The 17975-nt window shown below is 41.8% G+C and overlaps 1 protein-coding gene across 2 annotated transcripts in view; it reads right to left on the minus strand.

Annotated features, from left to right (window-relative positions):
- The window catches only part of SPSB4 (splA/ryanodine receptor domain and SOCS box containing 4), a 95214-nt gene that overhangs the window by 40166 nt on the left and 37073 nt on the right, over window positions 1–17975 (minus strand). For both annotated transcript variants that reach the window (XM_074547035.1, XM_005489328.4), the window contains exon 2: window positions 12428–13284. In XM_074547035.1, coding sequence (XP_074403136.1) covers window positions 12428–13121 — 694 coding nt within the window. In that variant the 5' untranslated portion in view covers window positions 13122–13284. The remainder of the gene's footprint in view (window positions 1–12427; window positions 13285–17975) is intronic.

A 17975-nucleotide genomic window follows, 5' to 3' on the forward strand; every position in this document is an offset into this window, starting at 1 on the left:
TAATTAAAACCAGAATCATTTACTGCTCCTTGTTTTTCCCTTTGAGGCAGGAAACGCCTGGAGACCGCTGGCAGAAATGCCCCAGGAGGCACCGAATTCCCTCTACAATTACCTGGCAAAAAGAGCAGTAACATCTTTGGAGACTGCTGTCTGCAGCACACAATTACGTGCTTAATAAAGGACTTGGTTTCACTTTTCCAAAAATAGCCACATGTGTTCTATGAGAATTTGAAGAAAGGCCCTAAAATGGATAAGAATTACATACACACACACACACACATATATATATATATATATATATATATCTGAAATATATGTACCATTCATCTTGGATGGCCATTTGGCACATAGGTAGTTTGGCTCTGTCTGCAGAAGCTTATTTTTTAAATTATAATGTGGCCAAATGTGGAAGTTATTACCAAAAAATCCCCCCAGATAAAGATCTGAAAAATTACTTTGGATGTGTCGTGTAATACAGAACATCAGCCCTTTTGTGAAAAGGCTCCCTTTGCTCACCCATTTACTGCAGTCTAGGTAGAACAGAGTAAGAACTGTCAAACAAAACCAAAGAACCCCTAAAAAGTCCTGTGACTGCAACTAACTTGGACAGAGAAACAGAAGAACAGGTCCTTCAAAGCAGCAGCACCAAGAACATCCAGAAGGGCCTTTAGTCAGTACCTCCCCCATCTACCACCTGGAAACCAATCCTCCTTATTCTGCAAGGTTAAAGGAGTGCTCTACATTTGAATCACCTTTATCATTATTTTCCACTTTAAACAAAACTAGTGACTTCTTGACAGACAAAGAAAATAGTTCTCTTTTTAAAACCACAAGAATTTTAGAGCTTATTCAGTGGATCAAGTAAAATCTAGTTGTGTTCAAGACATATCTAGACAGCTTTGCACAACTGCATTTGTGTAACCACTTGGTTTACCCCAATTTCTTCAAAGGTCCTTTTTCAAATTTTAGCTCAAAAGACTATTTTAAAATACTGTTTTTGCAAAACAGCTGGCAGAATCAGCTGATCAGAGCCCATTTTTCAAATCTGTGCAAATAGAGACAGTATCATTTGCAGATTAAAGAAAGGAAAGAATGAGTAAAGGACAGCTTACAGCTGTACACTCAGAGGACACCAAAGCACTCTTCTTCCCTAACTCCTAAAAAACGTGTCATCATACTTCCTGCAGAGAAACCAGAGAAACAGTATTGCCCACCTGCTCACTAAAAGGAGACACTGCTCTGTCTCCAGCTAAAGCAGAGAAGACTTTCTTGCACAGGGAGATACCATTTCCCAGCAGCCAGTGGATTTCAGAGGAGCACACAGCATTACTGAGCTCCACAGAGGATCAGAACATTACTGTCAGATTAGCATTGGGAAATGGATTTACCATCTGCCTTTTTGGCTCAATCTTAATCCTAAAAGCCTGAAAAACAAAGTTTTTTTACACTTTATGCGTGTTCTTGTATTGGTTATATAAATGTGGTTTTCTTCTTTTCATAGTACTGAGTAACATCCCAAGTAGAGAGAAACTGGATTTTCATTTTCAGCCGCCCCAAGAGCAGCTCCTACCAAACACCACCTTTAATGCATTACTTCATAAACTAATACTGCAGAGTTAACCAAAAGGTCTGGCTCAAAAGCCTAATCTCTTTTTAAAAAATCACCACTGCAAAGGCAATTGTGTACTGAGAACAAAGCAAGAGGATGCTAAAATTGATAGGGTTTTGGGCCTACAGCTTATCCTGCTTATAAGGGTAGCTAAACATACAGCAGGGGAAAATAGCAAACAATGCCATTTGTTATTGCACGGAATTGTCAGCGATGGGAAAACAAATAATTCTACAAAATGGTTTGCTATTTTCTACCTAGGAAAGCAAACCTTTTTCCTATTTAATATAACATCCCTACTGAAACAATTTGTTAAAATGTCTTATAAAGCAAATGAGTAGCTTAGAGTAAATTGCTGTTAAACCAAAATTACAGTGATTCACAAGCATGGGGAATAAGTGATTTAGTGTAAAAGTGACCCAACTTAGACTTGATGTTCACATTTCATACACAAAATGTTTCTTGGTATTGCAAATTTTAGGAAGTTTCTATCATCACAATAATCTGGAAAACAGAAAGCAGATGGTGGTTCCAGCTGATGACAAGTTCCTGGAGCTGCGGCATTTGTTGACCAGGACTTTGCTGTGGGCTGCTGAGAAACCCATCCACCTCCACAGTGTAATGGCTCCTCTTGCCCCAGAGCAGCACTGACCAAGGGTCTGCTTCTCCCTCTAGGAGAGAACCTCTGACAGCAGCCAAACTGCCAGACACCCCTCCCCAAACTCGTTTTTCTGTAGTGGTCAATTCCTGGCCAATTCCTCCTGCAGAGCTGTCACCACTGACTGCTGCTGTGTGCCGCACCTCACATGCACCCCAGCCAGGAGCTGAGACATCAAGAGCCACAAAAGCACAGAACTTTTGCCCTGTGGCCAGGGAAGCTGCTGAAAGCATCACCCCTTCGGTACCAAGTCCAAAACACCCTGGTTTGTTCCCCCTCTGTTCTGTTTTAAAGACAAACTTATTTTCATGAACATTTTAAGATTATAGACTATGTATGCATTATGTATTAAAGGTGTTTGGAAAAATGGGCCAGAGGAAGTCTGGAACTTCCTCTGCATAAGTGATTTGGGAAAAAAATCACATTCTCAGGAAGCTGCTGCTTGCATACAGTTAACTGCTTGCCAGTTAACAGAGTTGCATTTCAGAGATGTTATCAGAGTTTTGTATCAGAAATGCTGCAGGGGCTGATGCTGAAAGGCTGGAACTCCAGCGTTTCAAGTACATCAAGTTACATGCAGGATTCTGAAAACATTTGCATCACAGGTGATTTCATTTCTGCTTTATTCTTGAAATGAAATGATAAAATGCCTTGAACATCTTTCTGATGATCAGCTATACCTGGAAGTTTAGCAAATTATTTTAGAGGACATAAGATCTATAATGTAAGAGATTAAAATTTACAGTAAGTTCAAAAAACTGGGGGGAAAAAAACATTTAAAAACTTATAAAAGTCCATCAGAAATTAAGAATATGTCACTCAAAAACACGCAGGGTTAATTTAGCCTCTCAGATCCAGAAATATTAACAGTTCACTCATTTCTGTTCAAATTGAAAACTCCAGTTGTAAAGTCATGAATGACAAAAAATCCTGGGAGATGCCAACAGCACCACAATGATTCCTGCAAAGTTCATACTAAAAACACAGGGAACATGTCAGTTTGTTTGACTTATACAGGCTCTTAGCCTGTTTTACAACAAAGTAACAAGCAGCTACAAGAAATGTCCAGGAAAGCTCAGCATGGCTGTGCTTAACACCACAGAGCTGAGGGTTGGACTCAGAGCTCCCGCCAGAAAATGTGGTGATGAAAGTAAAGCAAGCACAGGGGGATGTCTGGTCATTCAGGAGCTTGGACAGTCCTGACCTTTCCATGTGCTACTTGCCTTACTACATCAAGTCTTATTTCCTGCCAAAATCTCAGCATCTTTTTTTTAACCCTCCTTCCAGACTTACCTGCCTTCCCTCTTCCTTTTAAGCACTGCCTTCTTCACATTTGCTCTTTCAAGTACATCTTTCTAGATTTTGCTGGCACTTCTCACTTTTCTCCCTGCTTTCCCCCTTTGCCACACGTTTCATTCTGCTGCTTGTGCCACAGGTCTCTCATATCATTCCTTCTTTGCACACTACAGCCCTTTTAGCCAATATCCCCACAAGCCTAACTTTCAAATCTCAATCTGAATGAAAAGTGAAGCACCTGTGAGAGCATTCCCTTCCCAAATCAGGGAAATACCACTGAAGCTTATTTCTGTCAGGGCAAGCCCAAGCCCCAGGTAAAGCCATCCCTCCTTTCCCAAACATGCCATGAACAAATTACTCAGAAGTACAAAAGGATTGGCTGTAACCAAATACTAACGTACACTTAATGGACTGCAGATTTGCAGGATGTTTAAAGTTTCCCCTCTGATCTCTCTGAACTTTGGCCTCCATTTGTTTATACAGGCAGAGGCCAGCAGGTCATACCACTAAAATCAGCAAATTGTTTACACATGTGGCATGCATGCATGCAGCAGGGCTGGAGTCAGGGCTACAACACAGCACGTTAAAGCAACTGCTGAAGTTAAAACAACAAAGATAGAGTGAGTCCACACACGTGATGAGGAGGCCTTCCAGTGCACTGAAACTCAGTATGAACCAAGAAATTCAATGGTATTTCTTCTGGAGCCAAGGCACACATTCCACACCAACCTAACTCAAGTCACTTACCCCAACATCACTTGTTTCATGAGAAATGAGAGCCTTTGACATCACCAGTGTCAAAATATAACAAAAATTTTAAGTGCATGAGCTAATTCATCAGTGTGGTAGTTAATGCTGCAAAGAACAGAAAAGCTCAAAAAGCAAGGCTGGAAGAGAAGCAGTCACTGACAATACACAATTGTGGTTGTTTGAGCACCAGATTCTAAACAAAACAAATTCCTAAGCCTTTAAAAATCATTTTCCCTTCCATAAAGATATTTTTTAAGTATTTTCAAAATATTGTATTTTACATAATACAGATCACTTGAAAATTAGAAGTTTTCAGAAGCATAAAGCATTTCAGTTTTGAACATGTGAACAGGGCATTAGTATAACCCCACATTCTGTTTTGTTTTGATGGACAGAGAAATGTATTTCTGAAAGCAATTACAGGCTCATGCTTAAGAGAATGACAAAATATGAAAGGTACACACAACAAGAAATGAGGGAACACAGCAGGATCTAAAATAAATGAATCACTTTGTCTTGTTCAGATAAACTGTAGCTGTCAAACTTGCTAAAACCAGAGGAAGGAGATTTTTTTAGCTTCAAGATGCTGTCTCAAAGTTTTGTGGCCCATTCAGTTACAGAGTGAACAGACATGCAGGTATGTGGCACACACAAGAACATTATTAGCTTCTCATTGAAAAACAAAAGCACCATGTTTTTAAATGTCATGTCTGAACCAACAGAAATGGAATTCCCATTTCCAATGGGGGGACAGCATGCTGTAAAAATGAAAGTGTCTGCTGTGAGAAATACAACTGTCAAACAAAAATTATAATTTTTTAACGTTACCTGCTTTGCTCGTAATACATTTTGGTTTAATACAAATCACTTCTCTGGAATAAGGCAATTTTTTGGCCAATCAGTGATAGGGGATAATAACTTCCAGCATCTCCTCTGCCTCAACCCCGAGTGAGCTTCAGCACTGAAGACTGCAATGTCCCATCTCACACTTCTAGCATTGAGGGTTTTCAGCAGAAATCAGGTTTGATAACAGACTGGAAGACAGATTTGATCATCAGTCCCAACCCAAACAGTTTAAAGTGAAAGACTGAAGGTGTATTGCCAAATCAAAGCAGATGAGGGGAGCTTTGATCCAGTGCTGTCCTGCTAGCAGGGCTTTTCTACTCTTATCTTCAAAGGGCAACACAAACCTGAACCTGAGAACACAGGGACTGTCATGCTCTGGGGGTTTCCACACTCACTGTCTGGGGAAATACAGAATACACCTACTCATAGACACACACAGGGCTGGGGAGAAAAGAATCAAGGAAAATTGAGTACAAAAGGATGACTTGCAGCTGAACCTACCACTTTTTAGCAGAGTGAAACACTATCCCAGAAAGTGGGATAAGGCTGCTCAGTTCAGAGTTACAGCAGCAAAAAAAACAAATACCATTCTGCTCTTTGCCTGCTTCCAAGTACTTCACAGCCCCAGCACTATTTTCACACAGTGTTACTGCTAGGGCAGCTTTATTCTCCTGTACACAGGGAGCACCAGCACCTACTTTCAGCAGAACCACCTGCAGGGCACAGCAGCATCTCTGCACATGCTCATTTTCTGGCCCATTGCCTGTCAATTTACCATAAAAATATGAATTTTGCCATAATATGAAGATTGGTATAGAATTGCCACTCATGAGCCAAAACACATGCTTTTTTTAGAGTGGAATTTTCTCTGAGCTCAAACTAGAAATCAGATTCTTTAACTGCTTCTCTAGTAGAGAAGCTACACTGGATTTAGGAGAAAGAGGCCATTGGCAAAAAGAGCTTGTAATTACAGAAGGGCAGAAACTTCCATGGCTAGAGAGACAAAGGAGTATCTTAAAGAGAAATAGAACTTATGACGAAACACATATGAAACACAAAACTGACAAAATTAAAAAGCATATGCCTTTTGGCAATAAAATAAATATTTCACTCAATGACAGAAGCATCCCTGTTTGCCCTGAAACTTGGATTTACAGTCTACAGTTCCCAAAAGCAATACAGATAGAGCAAATCAAAAAACAATAGTCTTTTACAAATTTCCACGTCTAATACTAACCTGTGAGAATTAATTCACATTGCTTAGCAATTCCATCATAGTAGCTCAAGCAAATTCATAAAAGAATTAAGCAAGGCTATCAAGTTGCTATTTTAGTGTAGTAAGTACAACATTCACAGTGTAACTTGTTCACTTCAAAGAGAGTTGTAGTCACTGCTGCTCTAAAAAGGTTCTTATTTCTTAAGAACAGGATACATGGGAAATCAGTGGAAACATGATCAGAACACATTATCAAGAACACATTATTTTTTCTTTAAAACTGCAGATTTGGCAGTTGCCATGGCACTTTTAGGAACCAGAGAGGGAAGAATAAACACTAGGTATGTCAGGATGCAAAGAATCCACAGCCCAGCTGTGCACTACTGATGGCTGCTCTTAGCCTTGGGAACTACAGCTTGAAAGAAAATATTCCAGCACCTTCTTTTGTGCTAGGCCAATGATAACTGGATCCCTTGCTAATAAACAAATCATACAAGACTGGAAGGAAAAAAGAAACCAAATCCACAAATAATTCCCAAACCAAAAAACTTGCAAACTGCAAAGCTGATCTGTGCCCTTGGACTGTCAGAGGAGGCTCTGTCACTGAAGGTCTTAACAGAAAAAAGTTATATAAAACAAACCCATTCATCATTACAGCTAAAATCACACATTCAAATCTGAAAGTCCTTCTCTGGAAGAGTGACACTGCACCTGATCTGTAGTTATCAGTAACAAAAATGCACTACCTAAAGCTGGGGACAAGGACAAAAGAAACCCAACAAGGTTTAGGTAAGTATTTATTATTGCTTACTGTGGCAACAGAAGAGAAACTCAGCTGAGGAAGGAAAGAAAGAAATGGGGACTGAATAAATGAAGAGTATCTGGGAGAGATGTAATGCATAGACCACCAAGAAGGGGCAGGGGGTGGCTGGGGTGAAAAGCCACTTAGCAGAGTGGCATATTCTAGTGACAATACAGTGATTTCAACCTGCTGGGAAAAGGCTGAGAATTAATTAGGAAGTGTCAACAAATTAGGATTAAAGGACAAAAAAATTCACTTAATCCAGGGAAGGGGAGTGCATTTAGAAGAAGACAAAAACTCCCCTAACAATAGCTATCTGGCTCCTAAAGCAGGCACTGAAAATGCTGTTTCCTGTTAAATTATCTCAAAAGTTAAAGATTGCTTCTTCACAGCATTGGCTGTTTAATTGCTGCTGCTTTATCCTCTGACTGCATGTCTGTAGGGAAAATCCTTCCTAAGGTTTAGCAATACTGGATTTCCAGAGTATGTTATTTCCACTGCAGCCTCCAGAGTCTTGTATTGTATAAATAGCATAAAACAAGTTTAGATAAACAAAAAACCAAATCCATTAAGAAATTTTAATTGAAACCCATTGGGGGGAAAACCCAGAGTGTGATGAGAGATTATGGATTTCTTCTGCAGTTAATAACGTCACAATTTTGACTTAGACTTCTTTATGGCAAAAAAGCCTCCAAGGGGAAGACTGTATGTTCATAACCAGCAATTGTGGTATGTTAGACACAGTCCAATGTGAATTAAAATAAACTGAGAATAGTAGGAAAGTTGTGCATAGCTCCAAAATTGGTCTTTTAGCTTAGAAGCATCACCTTTAATTCAAAATGCTAAACACACAGAGCCTCAGGTCTGAAAGAGTTTCAGGGGTTGCACTGTGATCTTTGCACAGCTGAGAGCAAAAGGAATGAACAGACCCCACAAGCCAGAACTCCTGCAGCTCTATCAGCAAGCAGAGAGATTTGCACTGAGCCCCCTCCTCCCTCCATACACAACAACCCCCAGCTCCTCCCAGAGCTGCAAGTGCCCCAGCAGCCAGGAGAGGCAGGAGCCACAGGGGTCATCATCCTTTCCCCAGGCAACCCAGGATGCAGGAAAATGTGATTTACTGTTCCTGGGCCCAGCTCACGCACAGGAGCATGGACTGCCTCAGAACTCCCTGAACTCAGCCAGCTTGCAGGCAGGGTGAGCAGGCTACTGCCACACAAAAACAGAAGCCAAAATTTCTGTTTGGATGATCTTCAGTCCACCTATTCCTTCAGGGTAGCTCAATTCAAAGAATGTACTTGGAATAATACTTCTGTTTCCTTTGGGGGTGTAAGTAGAGATGTTAAAAGCAATGGATCTGTTGCATGGCAGGGCTCAGCAGCTGCTGATAGAGCCCAGGGACCTGTGCTGGTTAGGGCCAGGTCCTGCAAGAAGGGATGCAAATAGGTAGAGACAAATGTGTTCCATAAATTATACTTGTAAGTAAAGTCTTCTCTTCTGAGACAAATGCTTCCAGCTTCCTGAGCTCAACAATTATTTTCAGAATGGAGTAAGGACTGTGGGAGGTCTAGTGCCAGAACTGCAATGAGTTCAGTTTACCTACTCAATGACCAAGTTTCCCATCACTGCATTGTTATATTGATTGTCCTCCCAATGCTTTGTTTAAACACTAATGGATCAGTCATTATCTGCAATGTACATTTACACAGAAGTGTTTTGCTATTTCTCTGTTCCAGTCTATAAATAGTCTCCAGGACTCCTCATCAGACACCAGATATAAATAGACCAGCTTTTTGTAAACAAGCACATGCCCTGATCTGAAAAGTAACATTTACTGCTTTTCTTTTATTTGAGGTTTTTAATTACTGCAATAGGCAGTAAGTCAGAAGACTGATGTAAAATTATGTCTTTTGTCCAGCTTAGGAACTGGGCAGACATCAGTGTGGTGGGTACTGATAGCATTTGATCAAAGGAGTTTGTGCTGGGAAGAACTCAATGAATTTACTATGAGCACTCTCCGTCCTGTCCCTCTGCCATTCCTCCCAAACCCTGAAAACATTTGCAGCTCCAAGTTTCTCAAAAAATAAAAGGGAAACAATGTCTTGTGTAAAGTCACAGATCATCATCATGTGATGTTTGAGGCAGTTTCTGAAACAGAATCCTGTGGGTATCAGATGCAGCTGGCAGAGGTACAACTGATTTTAATTACAGCATTATTCTAGGAGCAATATCCAGAGCCCAGAGGGCACACAGGTCCTTGATCTTTGACCTGCAGCCTTATCCTCCTGTGAATCTGCCATCCCTGCAGTAATTAACACACTTGGAACTCTGCATCATCTGTGAGGTATGTTTAAGTTCATTGCAGCTGCATGAAAGCAATCCTCTGAGCCTTTCACTCTTCCATTCCTGCAAGCCTTTCACTCTCCGCCAAGCAACTGAAATACAGGGGCCTTTAAAGTATTCAGAGGTCTTCCATTTAAGCAGCAAGTATTGAAAACACTAGAAATCCCTGCCGTGGAGGTCTCCGTTTGCCCTGCAGGACTCCACACAAACAACCATCCCAAGCTGTGGTTTGCATTCTGAACGGCAGCAATCAATCACTGAATAGAAAGTTACCAGGCACTGTCTGACAGCAGCTCCAAGACCAGCTAAGTTACTATGGGCAGATCTACCAAAAGCTGCACTCTGGAGCAGGAAATACTTCCAGGGAATAGGGGGAAAAAGGATTAGGGGCGAAAAAAAGGGGGGAAAAAGAAGAGCTAACTGGTAATGTTAGAAAGAAATCAAACAGTAACAACTCCCCACATACATATATGTTCAAATGTTTGTGAACAGAACTGTTCTTCAATACCTGCTCTGATTTTCACAAGAACAAGCAACTATAAAACCTGCAATCAAAAGTGCTATGAGTGCAAACTTGGAGAGTGCCACAGCCAAACCTGCACTGTTGCACAAGGGCTGGCTGGATAGAAACACCCTTACTGGAAAAAAAGACAGTGTTTGCTCTGGAGCACCAGCTAAACAAGCTCATTTGGTTTCTTGAATGCTGTTTTTGTTTCAGGACAGGAATGGATCAGTGAACATGTGATAACAAATGATGTGATTCCAGGATGTCAAATTGCCCCACAGCCAAGTGGCTTTAAACTTCCTCTTCACATGACCAGATTAACACTCAGGCGTACATAAAGGTTTGGTTCACAAGTTAACTTTTATCCATGGGTTTATGTGTTTAAAAACAATACAGACTTTGACTTTCTCAGGGATAGTTTAGGAAGCTATCCCTGCCTCTTCCAGCAAAATTATCCCATGAGAAACCAGATGGGAATTTTTCTCTCTGCCATCTCACAGACCACAGCTATCCTTCTCCACTTAGTCCCTTTTATTTTGTAATTTCTACCAAACTCATTCACATCCTCCTACTGTGTTTTCATCCTCTTAGAGCTCCCTTGAGCAGCCCCGCGAAAGCTACAAAAGGAATGCAGAACAATTCCTTGTGTGGACGTGATGGACAAAGCTAAGCTGTACTTTGCTTAGTTTGGCAGATATTCACAGTATTATAAAAACTGCTTTCACAAACAAATACTCGGTTTGCAAAAGTCTCTCTCCCCCACAATCCAAGAAAAAGACTGTCAGCACATCATTCTGCAATGGCTGAGTAATTGCAAAATACTTAAGATCCTTGGATATTCCCCTGTATGAAAGCACTTGGGAAGCTGCCATTTAGCATCCAGCTGTAAAACCTGCTGGGCTCCTGTGGATAAAAAGTCTTTCCCTCAGAGCTTATTACAGATGTTTAGAAAAGGTAATCTTAAGCAGGGTCAAACTATTTAATTTTGTCTCTACTTGGTATGTCAGATATAAGGTTAATGAGCAGAAGATTAATTTTTGATAGAAAAAATATTTAGACCACTCCTTCCTAATAGAAAAGGATAGTAAATTCTTTTAGAAAATTACTAATTAGAAGGCAAGTATTGAACACTTGCTCTTACTGTCTTCTTGAAGGACCATTTTCCATCTGAAGAGCCCAAAATAACATGAAAATGTTGCCCAGTCATCTATTTTTTCCTATATATTTGCAGCTCCTACCACACCTCAGATAGTACAGTTTTAAACAAGAACCGAGGTCCACTTGCTACCTTGTCCATTCTTTTATTCCCCAGTTCCAGCAGCTGAGAAGCTGACAGTGAATAGCATCCCTTCCTGCAGGCCCTCACCAGCACAGGTCTACCTGCCATGCAACAGATCCTCTGCTTTTCACATCTCTACGTACACCCCCAAAGGAAACAGAAGTATTACTCCAAGTATATTCTTTGAATTTAGCTACCCTGAAGGAATAGGTGGACTAAAGATCATCCAAACAGAAATTTTGGCTCTTGTTTTTGCGTGCCAGTAGCCTGCTCACGCTGCCTGCAAGTTGGCTGAGTTCAGGGAGTTCTGAGGCAGTCCATGCTCCTGTGTGTGAGCTGGGCACAGACCTGGCAGAGCCCACGCCCTCCTGCGCATGGAGAACTGGACAGGACCCACTTCTGGCACTCACCTTCTGCTGGGCCACTGCCTGGGGGTCACAGCAGCAACATGCTTCTCCTTGTTATCTAACTATTTCATTAGATATTACCCTGTTAGATCAGAAATAGCTCATGCTTATCCAAAACCCTGGATTTCTGGACAATATCCAGAGAGAGACTACCTTCTGAAGTGAACTATGGAACACAGCTCTCTTTCAGAAAAACTGCTGAAAGCAGTATTTGATCTGAGTTTCCAGATTCTTGGGATCCACAGCTGCTTCTGAGGGTTCTGAGAAGGCAACTACAGAAAGAAAGTTGTCTGGCCAGTCTTCAAGTATGTTTATGCACACCCAGTAAGAGTTTCCACTACTACAGGAAATTTTTACAGGATCCACAAATCCTATTTGGAAACCACAGATTTAAAACATATCCTCCAGTAAACAAGAGTTCTACTGTTAAATATACCCAGGAAGTTTCTCAGTATCTTTTTCTCAGCCCGTTCAGTTTCTTTGGACACAGAATTCTTGCCACTCTGCCTGTCAAGAAGGAAGGTATTTTGACACAATCCATACCATCATTACCAGACACAGAGATATATTCATTGTGGGCAGTAAATACGGGGTGCAGTCTCATCACAGCTGAACAATCTGCTCCCCCCAGCATACTGCCCACAGCAGAAGGAGAAAGAAAAACCTCTATATGAGAAAAATCGAGAAGGTAACAAAAAAAATGTGGTAACACTTACGGTCAAGTCCATTGATGTATCTCATTGTAATTTCACAGTGCCCCCAAACTGCACTGACTATGGGGTAAAGTTTTTTCCCTTTTAGTCCTCTGAAGGCCACTCCAAGATACTGTCCATCGACCATGAAGCTAAGCGTCCCTTCATCCATATCCAAAACCACCAGTAAGGAGTCTGGGAGTACAAAAGACTCATCTGGTTCCAAAAAGACGGGGTACGTGACCCCGGGCTGGTTTTTACAGTTGTGGTAGAGTTTGTTGCGCCCCAGATCCCAGCCCCAGGATTCATTGTTGCTACCAACCAAGGACGTGTACCCCACCGAGTGCAGCGGCGCGTCGGCCGTGGAGACGCCCACCACGGCGTGAGTCCCGCGCTGCCTCGTGGGCCAGTGGATCTGCCACACGTGCAGGCCCCGCGTGTAGCCCACCTTGCCCCGGATGCAATCCGTGCTCTGTGCCACAGGGTGTCTGTGGAAAGTCAGTTTGTCGTCCTCCTTTACAAATATATTTAACGAGCGATCTTCGTTATTCCAGGCGTGTTTGTACTGGACCTCCAGCTTGGCAGGGGGCATATCCAACAGCATGTCCAGGCGCGCGGGCTTGCAGAAATCCGGGCCTCTCAGCTCTCGTTTCACGGGTCTATAAGGGGGCTCCCTCACATCCACAGACTTTATGCTCCCTGAGATTTTCTGGCCCATTGCTTGGCTGCAGGTTTACAAAGGAGAAAGAAAAGTTGACTTTGGCCCAACGTCACCTCATGAAAGCACCGTTACGCAGAGCCAGTGACCTGACAAGCTGAGTGGATTTACTCCTTCTGTTTGGAGTTTTTTAGCAGCAATGTTTTCAGAGTAAAAAATGCTCCTGAAAGAAAGCAGAAAGTTTCCAGTTAGTTCAAGAAAGCCAATAGGAAACCCACAGCATGTTTTTGAAGCGCTTCTTCTTGTCCCTAGGAGCTATTTTAAACACCAGAGCTAAATGCACTCCTCCTTGTGCAGTGTCCTGCAGCGCTAGCCAGGCTGCCAGCAGGATGCGGAGCGCACCAGCGCAGACAGTCATTTCCTCCAATTCATGATAGGATGCAGACATTCCTCACCTTCTGCCCTTCCACCTATTTTGTCTGGCCAAGTTCACAGCGGGCCCAAAGCAGGCAGATGCTGTTCCCCAACAACAGGGACAAACTTTATGTGCTGTGGTAGCTTCACTTTCACTTGTGCTTTTGGTTCAGTGCCAGACACACACCAGGGCAGAATCTTTTATTTCCAGACAAGCTGTGTCCTGGGCCCTGGTGACAGAGACTTCAGCTTCTCTGCTCTTATAAAAACAAATGCAGCCAACAGCAAATGGCAGCAAAATTTAAATGTTTCTTTTGAATTCACCCTGGCTACACTAAATAAAAGGAGAAAACCAACAAAAATTCATCAAGATTTTGAGGTTTTTTTGTTCTTTTTTTTTTTATAAAGGAGCTAAAAGAAGAAAAAAGGAAGGCAGTAGGAAAAGGAGCCATGGAAGGACAAATGAAGAATGGCTGTTTCATTTGTTTGGCAGACATTTCTAATGGGCAGCTACTGCAACAGGGGATGTTCCCAATGCTAATGGACAGCATGCTAATCCACAGTTCCTGTATTTCAGTATTCAGCTGACCCAGAACACAGTAAGACACATTATGGGGAATACATGATTTTGAAATGTATTATATCTTTGCGTCTACAGATAAACAGGGCAAAAAAGCACCAGGAAAAGCTTCTCTGCAGCCTGGATAAGTAAGATTTGTTCACATTTCAGAGCTCAAGTAGTGTGTAGAGATAAATCAAGAACCTCTAAAAGTACTAGAGGAGTAGAAATTATGACAAAGTCCTATAAACTCAAATACATGATTGACATGGGATCAAACACAGTATCTGCAGCAGCAGACATACTTCTGTCCTCTAGCAAAACCACTGCCAAATCCAGGAATGCTCAAATATAGCAGAGTAGACCCACTCTGTTTATTTATTGACAGAGTGATGACATGCTTCAAGAAGCAAAAAATCTCCACACTCTCAAGAGGCTGAAGAGCCCAAGTGACAGTTGCTTGTCATAAAATACCAAACAGCAGATGGGCAGAAATATTCTTGCAAAAAACATCCTGCAATATTTCACTTGGTAAGTCAAACCAGTGTTCTTCCTTTTAAAGAACATCTACTCCAAATGCACAGTCCCATTCCAAAGACAATTCCTGAAAGAAGCTAAGAAACATGTAAGTGCAATAAAAGGTAACAAAAAGAAGTTTAGGAAAAAAAACCCTATAAGATTTACCATCCAACCAAGTTTGAGAAGTGAATGAAGTCCTCTTATTATTTCCAATGGCAAATAACATGTAACGTATTTTCTGCATGTATTAAATACAGACATTAAACCACATCTAGTCTTTAAAAAAAAACAGAAAAAAAAAGTAGTACAAAGGTGATTTTTCAAAACCACATTACAGTTATTACAGGAAAATATTTTCTGGTGGTTGGTTCCCACAAGAGCATATGCACACACATCAGTGTAAAAGAACCAGCTCACTGCAGCTACTTTTAATGTTTGAAAATTGAACAATATACCTATGTATCCAACCCCTTCATATCACATTTGCAAGAAGACTCACAATTCACAGGAGCTCTCCATGTGAGGTCAACTTGAACAATCCCCTTATTCCTTTCCAAACCATGTAAGGGGAATCCAAAACTTTAAACAGCAATTACATTTAAGCTGATACTTCCCATTTCCAATAGTGCACAAGCACTTATGGGTTGTTTCAATGCTATGACGCCAATTTGGCCCAGCAAAGCAAGTTCAATACTTTATTCCACACCTATAATCCCAGGAGAAATTAAATACTGACACTAATACACAGACAGGGAAGCAACAGGAGTAAAAGTTGTAAGCAAGCTTTCATTGGAGGATACATGCTCAAGGATTGGGTAATTCCTTTTAAAAAGTGATTGTTTGAGCTTGAAAGGAGATGAAAAGGGAACACGTCAGACTTTCAAAGGGAACGTCAGTGACATCTATTTGAGGTTTAGCTCTACATGCCTTTGAAAATTTCTACTTTAAAGCACAAGACAATTGCCACATTCCTGTCAGGGTGCTGAGGGGAGACAGCCGGGGAAGTCCTCAGTGCATCCTGCTGTATCACTTCCTGATCACATGAGAAACTAAACTTGGCACAGATGTTTGCCTGGCAAATCACCAAGAAATCATAAACACTGAATTGACTCACTTGGCAAGCCACAGACATTCTTCCTCATGTGCCCCAAACTGCAACATAAATAGGCAGCTAATAGATAGATCAGTAATTCAGAGGAGTAAAATGCATCATTATGAGTACCTTGATATACACACAACTGTGTCTGCACTCTGGGATGCCCTCAGTAAGTACTTCGTATCTTACAACACGAAGTCTTTCATCACACATGACCATTACCACATAAATTAATTAGATAATTAATATTTTGCCAAATAGCTTTGCATGGACATAGTATGGAACAAGAGTGGAAAAATCTTATAGTTAGGCAGCTCTGGTTGCTGGAGCTGAGTAGCAGCTTGTTGTATTGCACTAAATAGTTTATTTAGTTGTTGTTTTGCACTGGGTGATTGGAGATTTGCACTGAATAGCCTTTATATTGCACTGAATAGTTTATGTTATATCACGTGGTTTGTTCAGGCACGATTTCTTACAACAGCTGACATGAAGACTTTATGTGAGGAGCAGCCTTGCCTCCCAACCCAGGCAGCAGCAATGAGAGCAACTCATCCATAAAGTCCTCCTGGCAGCTCACAACATTCCCCTTGGGTGCTTGCAGGAGCAATGTGCCTCAAAAGCCAGATCATCCATGGCCTTGCCCATGTCCTGTCCTTTTTCACCAAGCAGATGGCAGAGACCCAGCTGAGGCAGCCACAGCAGGGAAGCACCACTGTGCCCTCCACTATCAGCAGCTGCTGCTGCAGGGACACCGCTCACCAAGGGTCAGCTTGTCTTCACCAACAAAATCCTCCCCACTTCCACAGGTCACACACTGGCAGCACAGATGCCTCAGCAAAGTCACTCCTGCCTCACTACCATGGGGATCTGCAGGCAGCTTCTCCTCACACCAGCAGCTGTGGGAAAGCCATGCACACTCCCAAGGAGGGAAGGGGAGTGCCCAACAATTCATCTGGCAAAGGTACCCCAGAGCTGCTTCCTGTCTGCAGCACGGGATCAATACCTACCCAGCATTACCAAAAGCTGTGGGTCAGGGACAACAGATTATTCCTGTCAGACTCGTTAGTGTTCAACCCACTTACAGAAATACTTGGTTGTAAAACCTCCTTACCATCACCTGAGTCAATAGAAACTTGTCAAAGCACAGTGTCAGTCAACTGCTTTTTTTGCAATCTTACACCTAAGTAGAGAAACTTAGATTTCCTTGCCTAAATCTTCTCACCAGATACATAAATATTCAGAAATAGAAAGAGCATAAATTTTCACTGTATAGCTTTACTTTAAAGGTTTTCCCGAATCTTTGCTCTTCCCGTCATTTCAAACCATTACAGGAGTTAGAAAACAATAAACTATTTCAAACTGGTTTAATAGATGACCTCTCCATTGCATTGGTTTAGTGACTAACACTGCATTTCACCACTTACCCCTGTGTGAGAAGACTGCTGGTTTTTGCAGCCTAAATGATTTCTGTCCCACAATTTCCCATTCATGCTGAGCTTTGTCAGGCTACAACAATCAGAGTAAATGCACTGTACAGGAACAATACAACTCCAAACAGGAAAAGCGTGTCCATGTCACTTAGCAGTATCTTCATTCATACTGCTAAAATATTTAGGGAAATCATTCACAATAAAACCACAAATTACACTTACTACATAAAGCTTTGCTGGGACATCACTTTGCTGTAATTAAACAGGGTGCATTTCTTAAGTTTGGTATGCTGGCATCAGTAGAACATAACTGATAAAAGAAACATGCTTTCAGCAAACTCAGCTTTCAGCATTCATAGTTGTATTTCCCTCTGGATCACAAACCAGACAAGCAGGAAGCTCAACAAAAATGCATAAGAAATGACAGCACATAAACACAATTCAAAACTACATTAGGAACACACCAGGACTCAGGTTAATCCTCCTAAAATAACACTTACCCAAAGAGTGAGAGGTAGAAAGTGAGTCCCAGCTAATGACACTGACCAGTGCAAGCAGCCATCAGAAAAAGCAGGGAAGGAGATGCCTCTACCCAACAGCATTGCCAATGTCTACAGAGCACTTCTCACTCTTTCTGCTGCTGGCCCTCATTCATTTTTTTCCTCCTGCAGCCAGACCTCAGTGCCACCTCCCCTGCCAACATGGGCTTTGTCACCAGCCAGCAGGGACCCCTGAATGCCAAGAGAGGCAGCACTGAACCAAGGCCACTGCTCTGTGGGCACCAGAACTGCTCCTTCCCCAGATGCCTGAACAGAACAGACACAGTATCTGAACACTCTGAATGTAACTCCAGTCCCAAAGTCCCTACAGAAGGAATAGGAAGAAGAAAAACATAT

The sequence above is a fragment of the Zonotrichia albicollis genome, chromosome 9, assembly GCF_047830755.1.
Source record: "Zonotrichia albicollis isolate bZonAlb1 chromosome 9, bZonAlb1.hap1, whole genome shotgun sequence".
Classification (NCBI taxonomy): domain Eukaryota; kingdom Metazoa; phylum Chordata; class Aves; order Passeriformes; family Passerellidae; genus Zonotrichia; species Zonotrichia albicollis.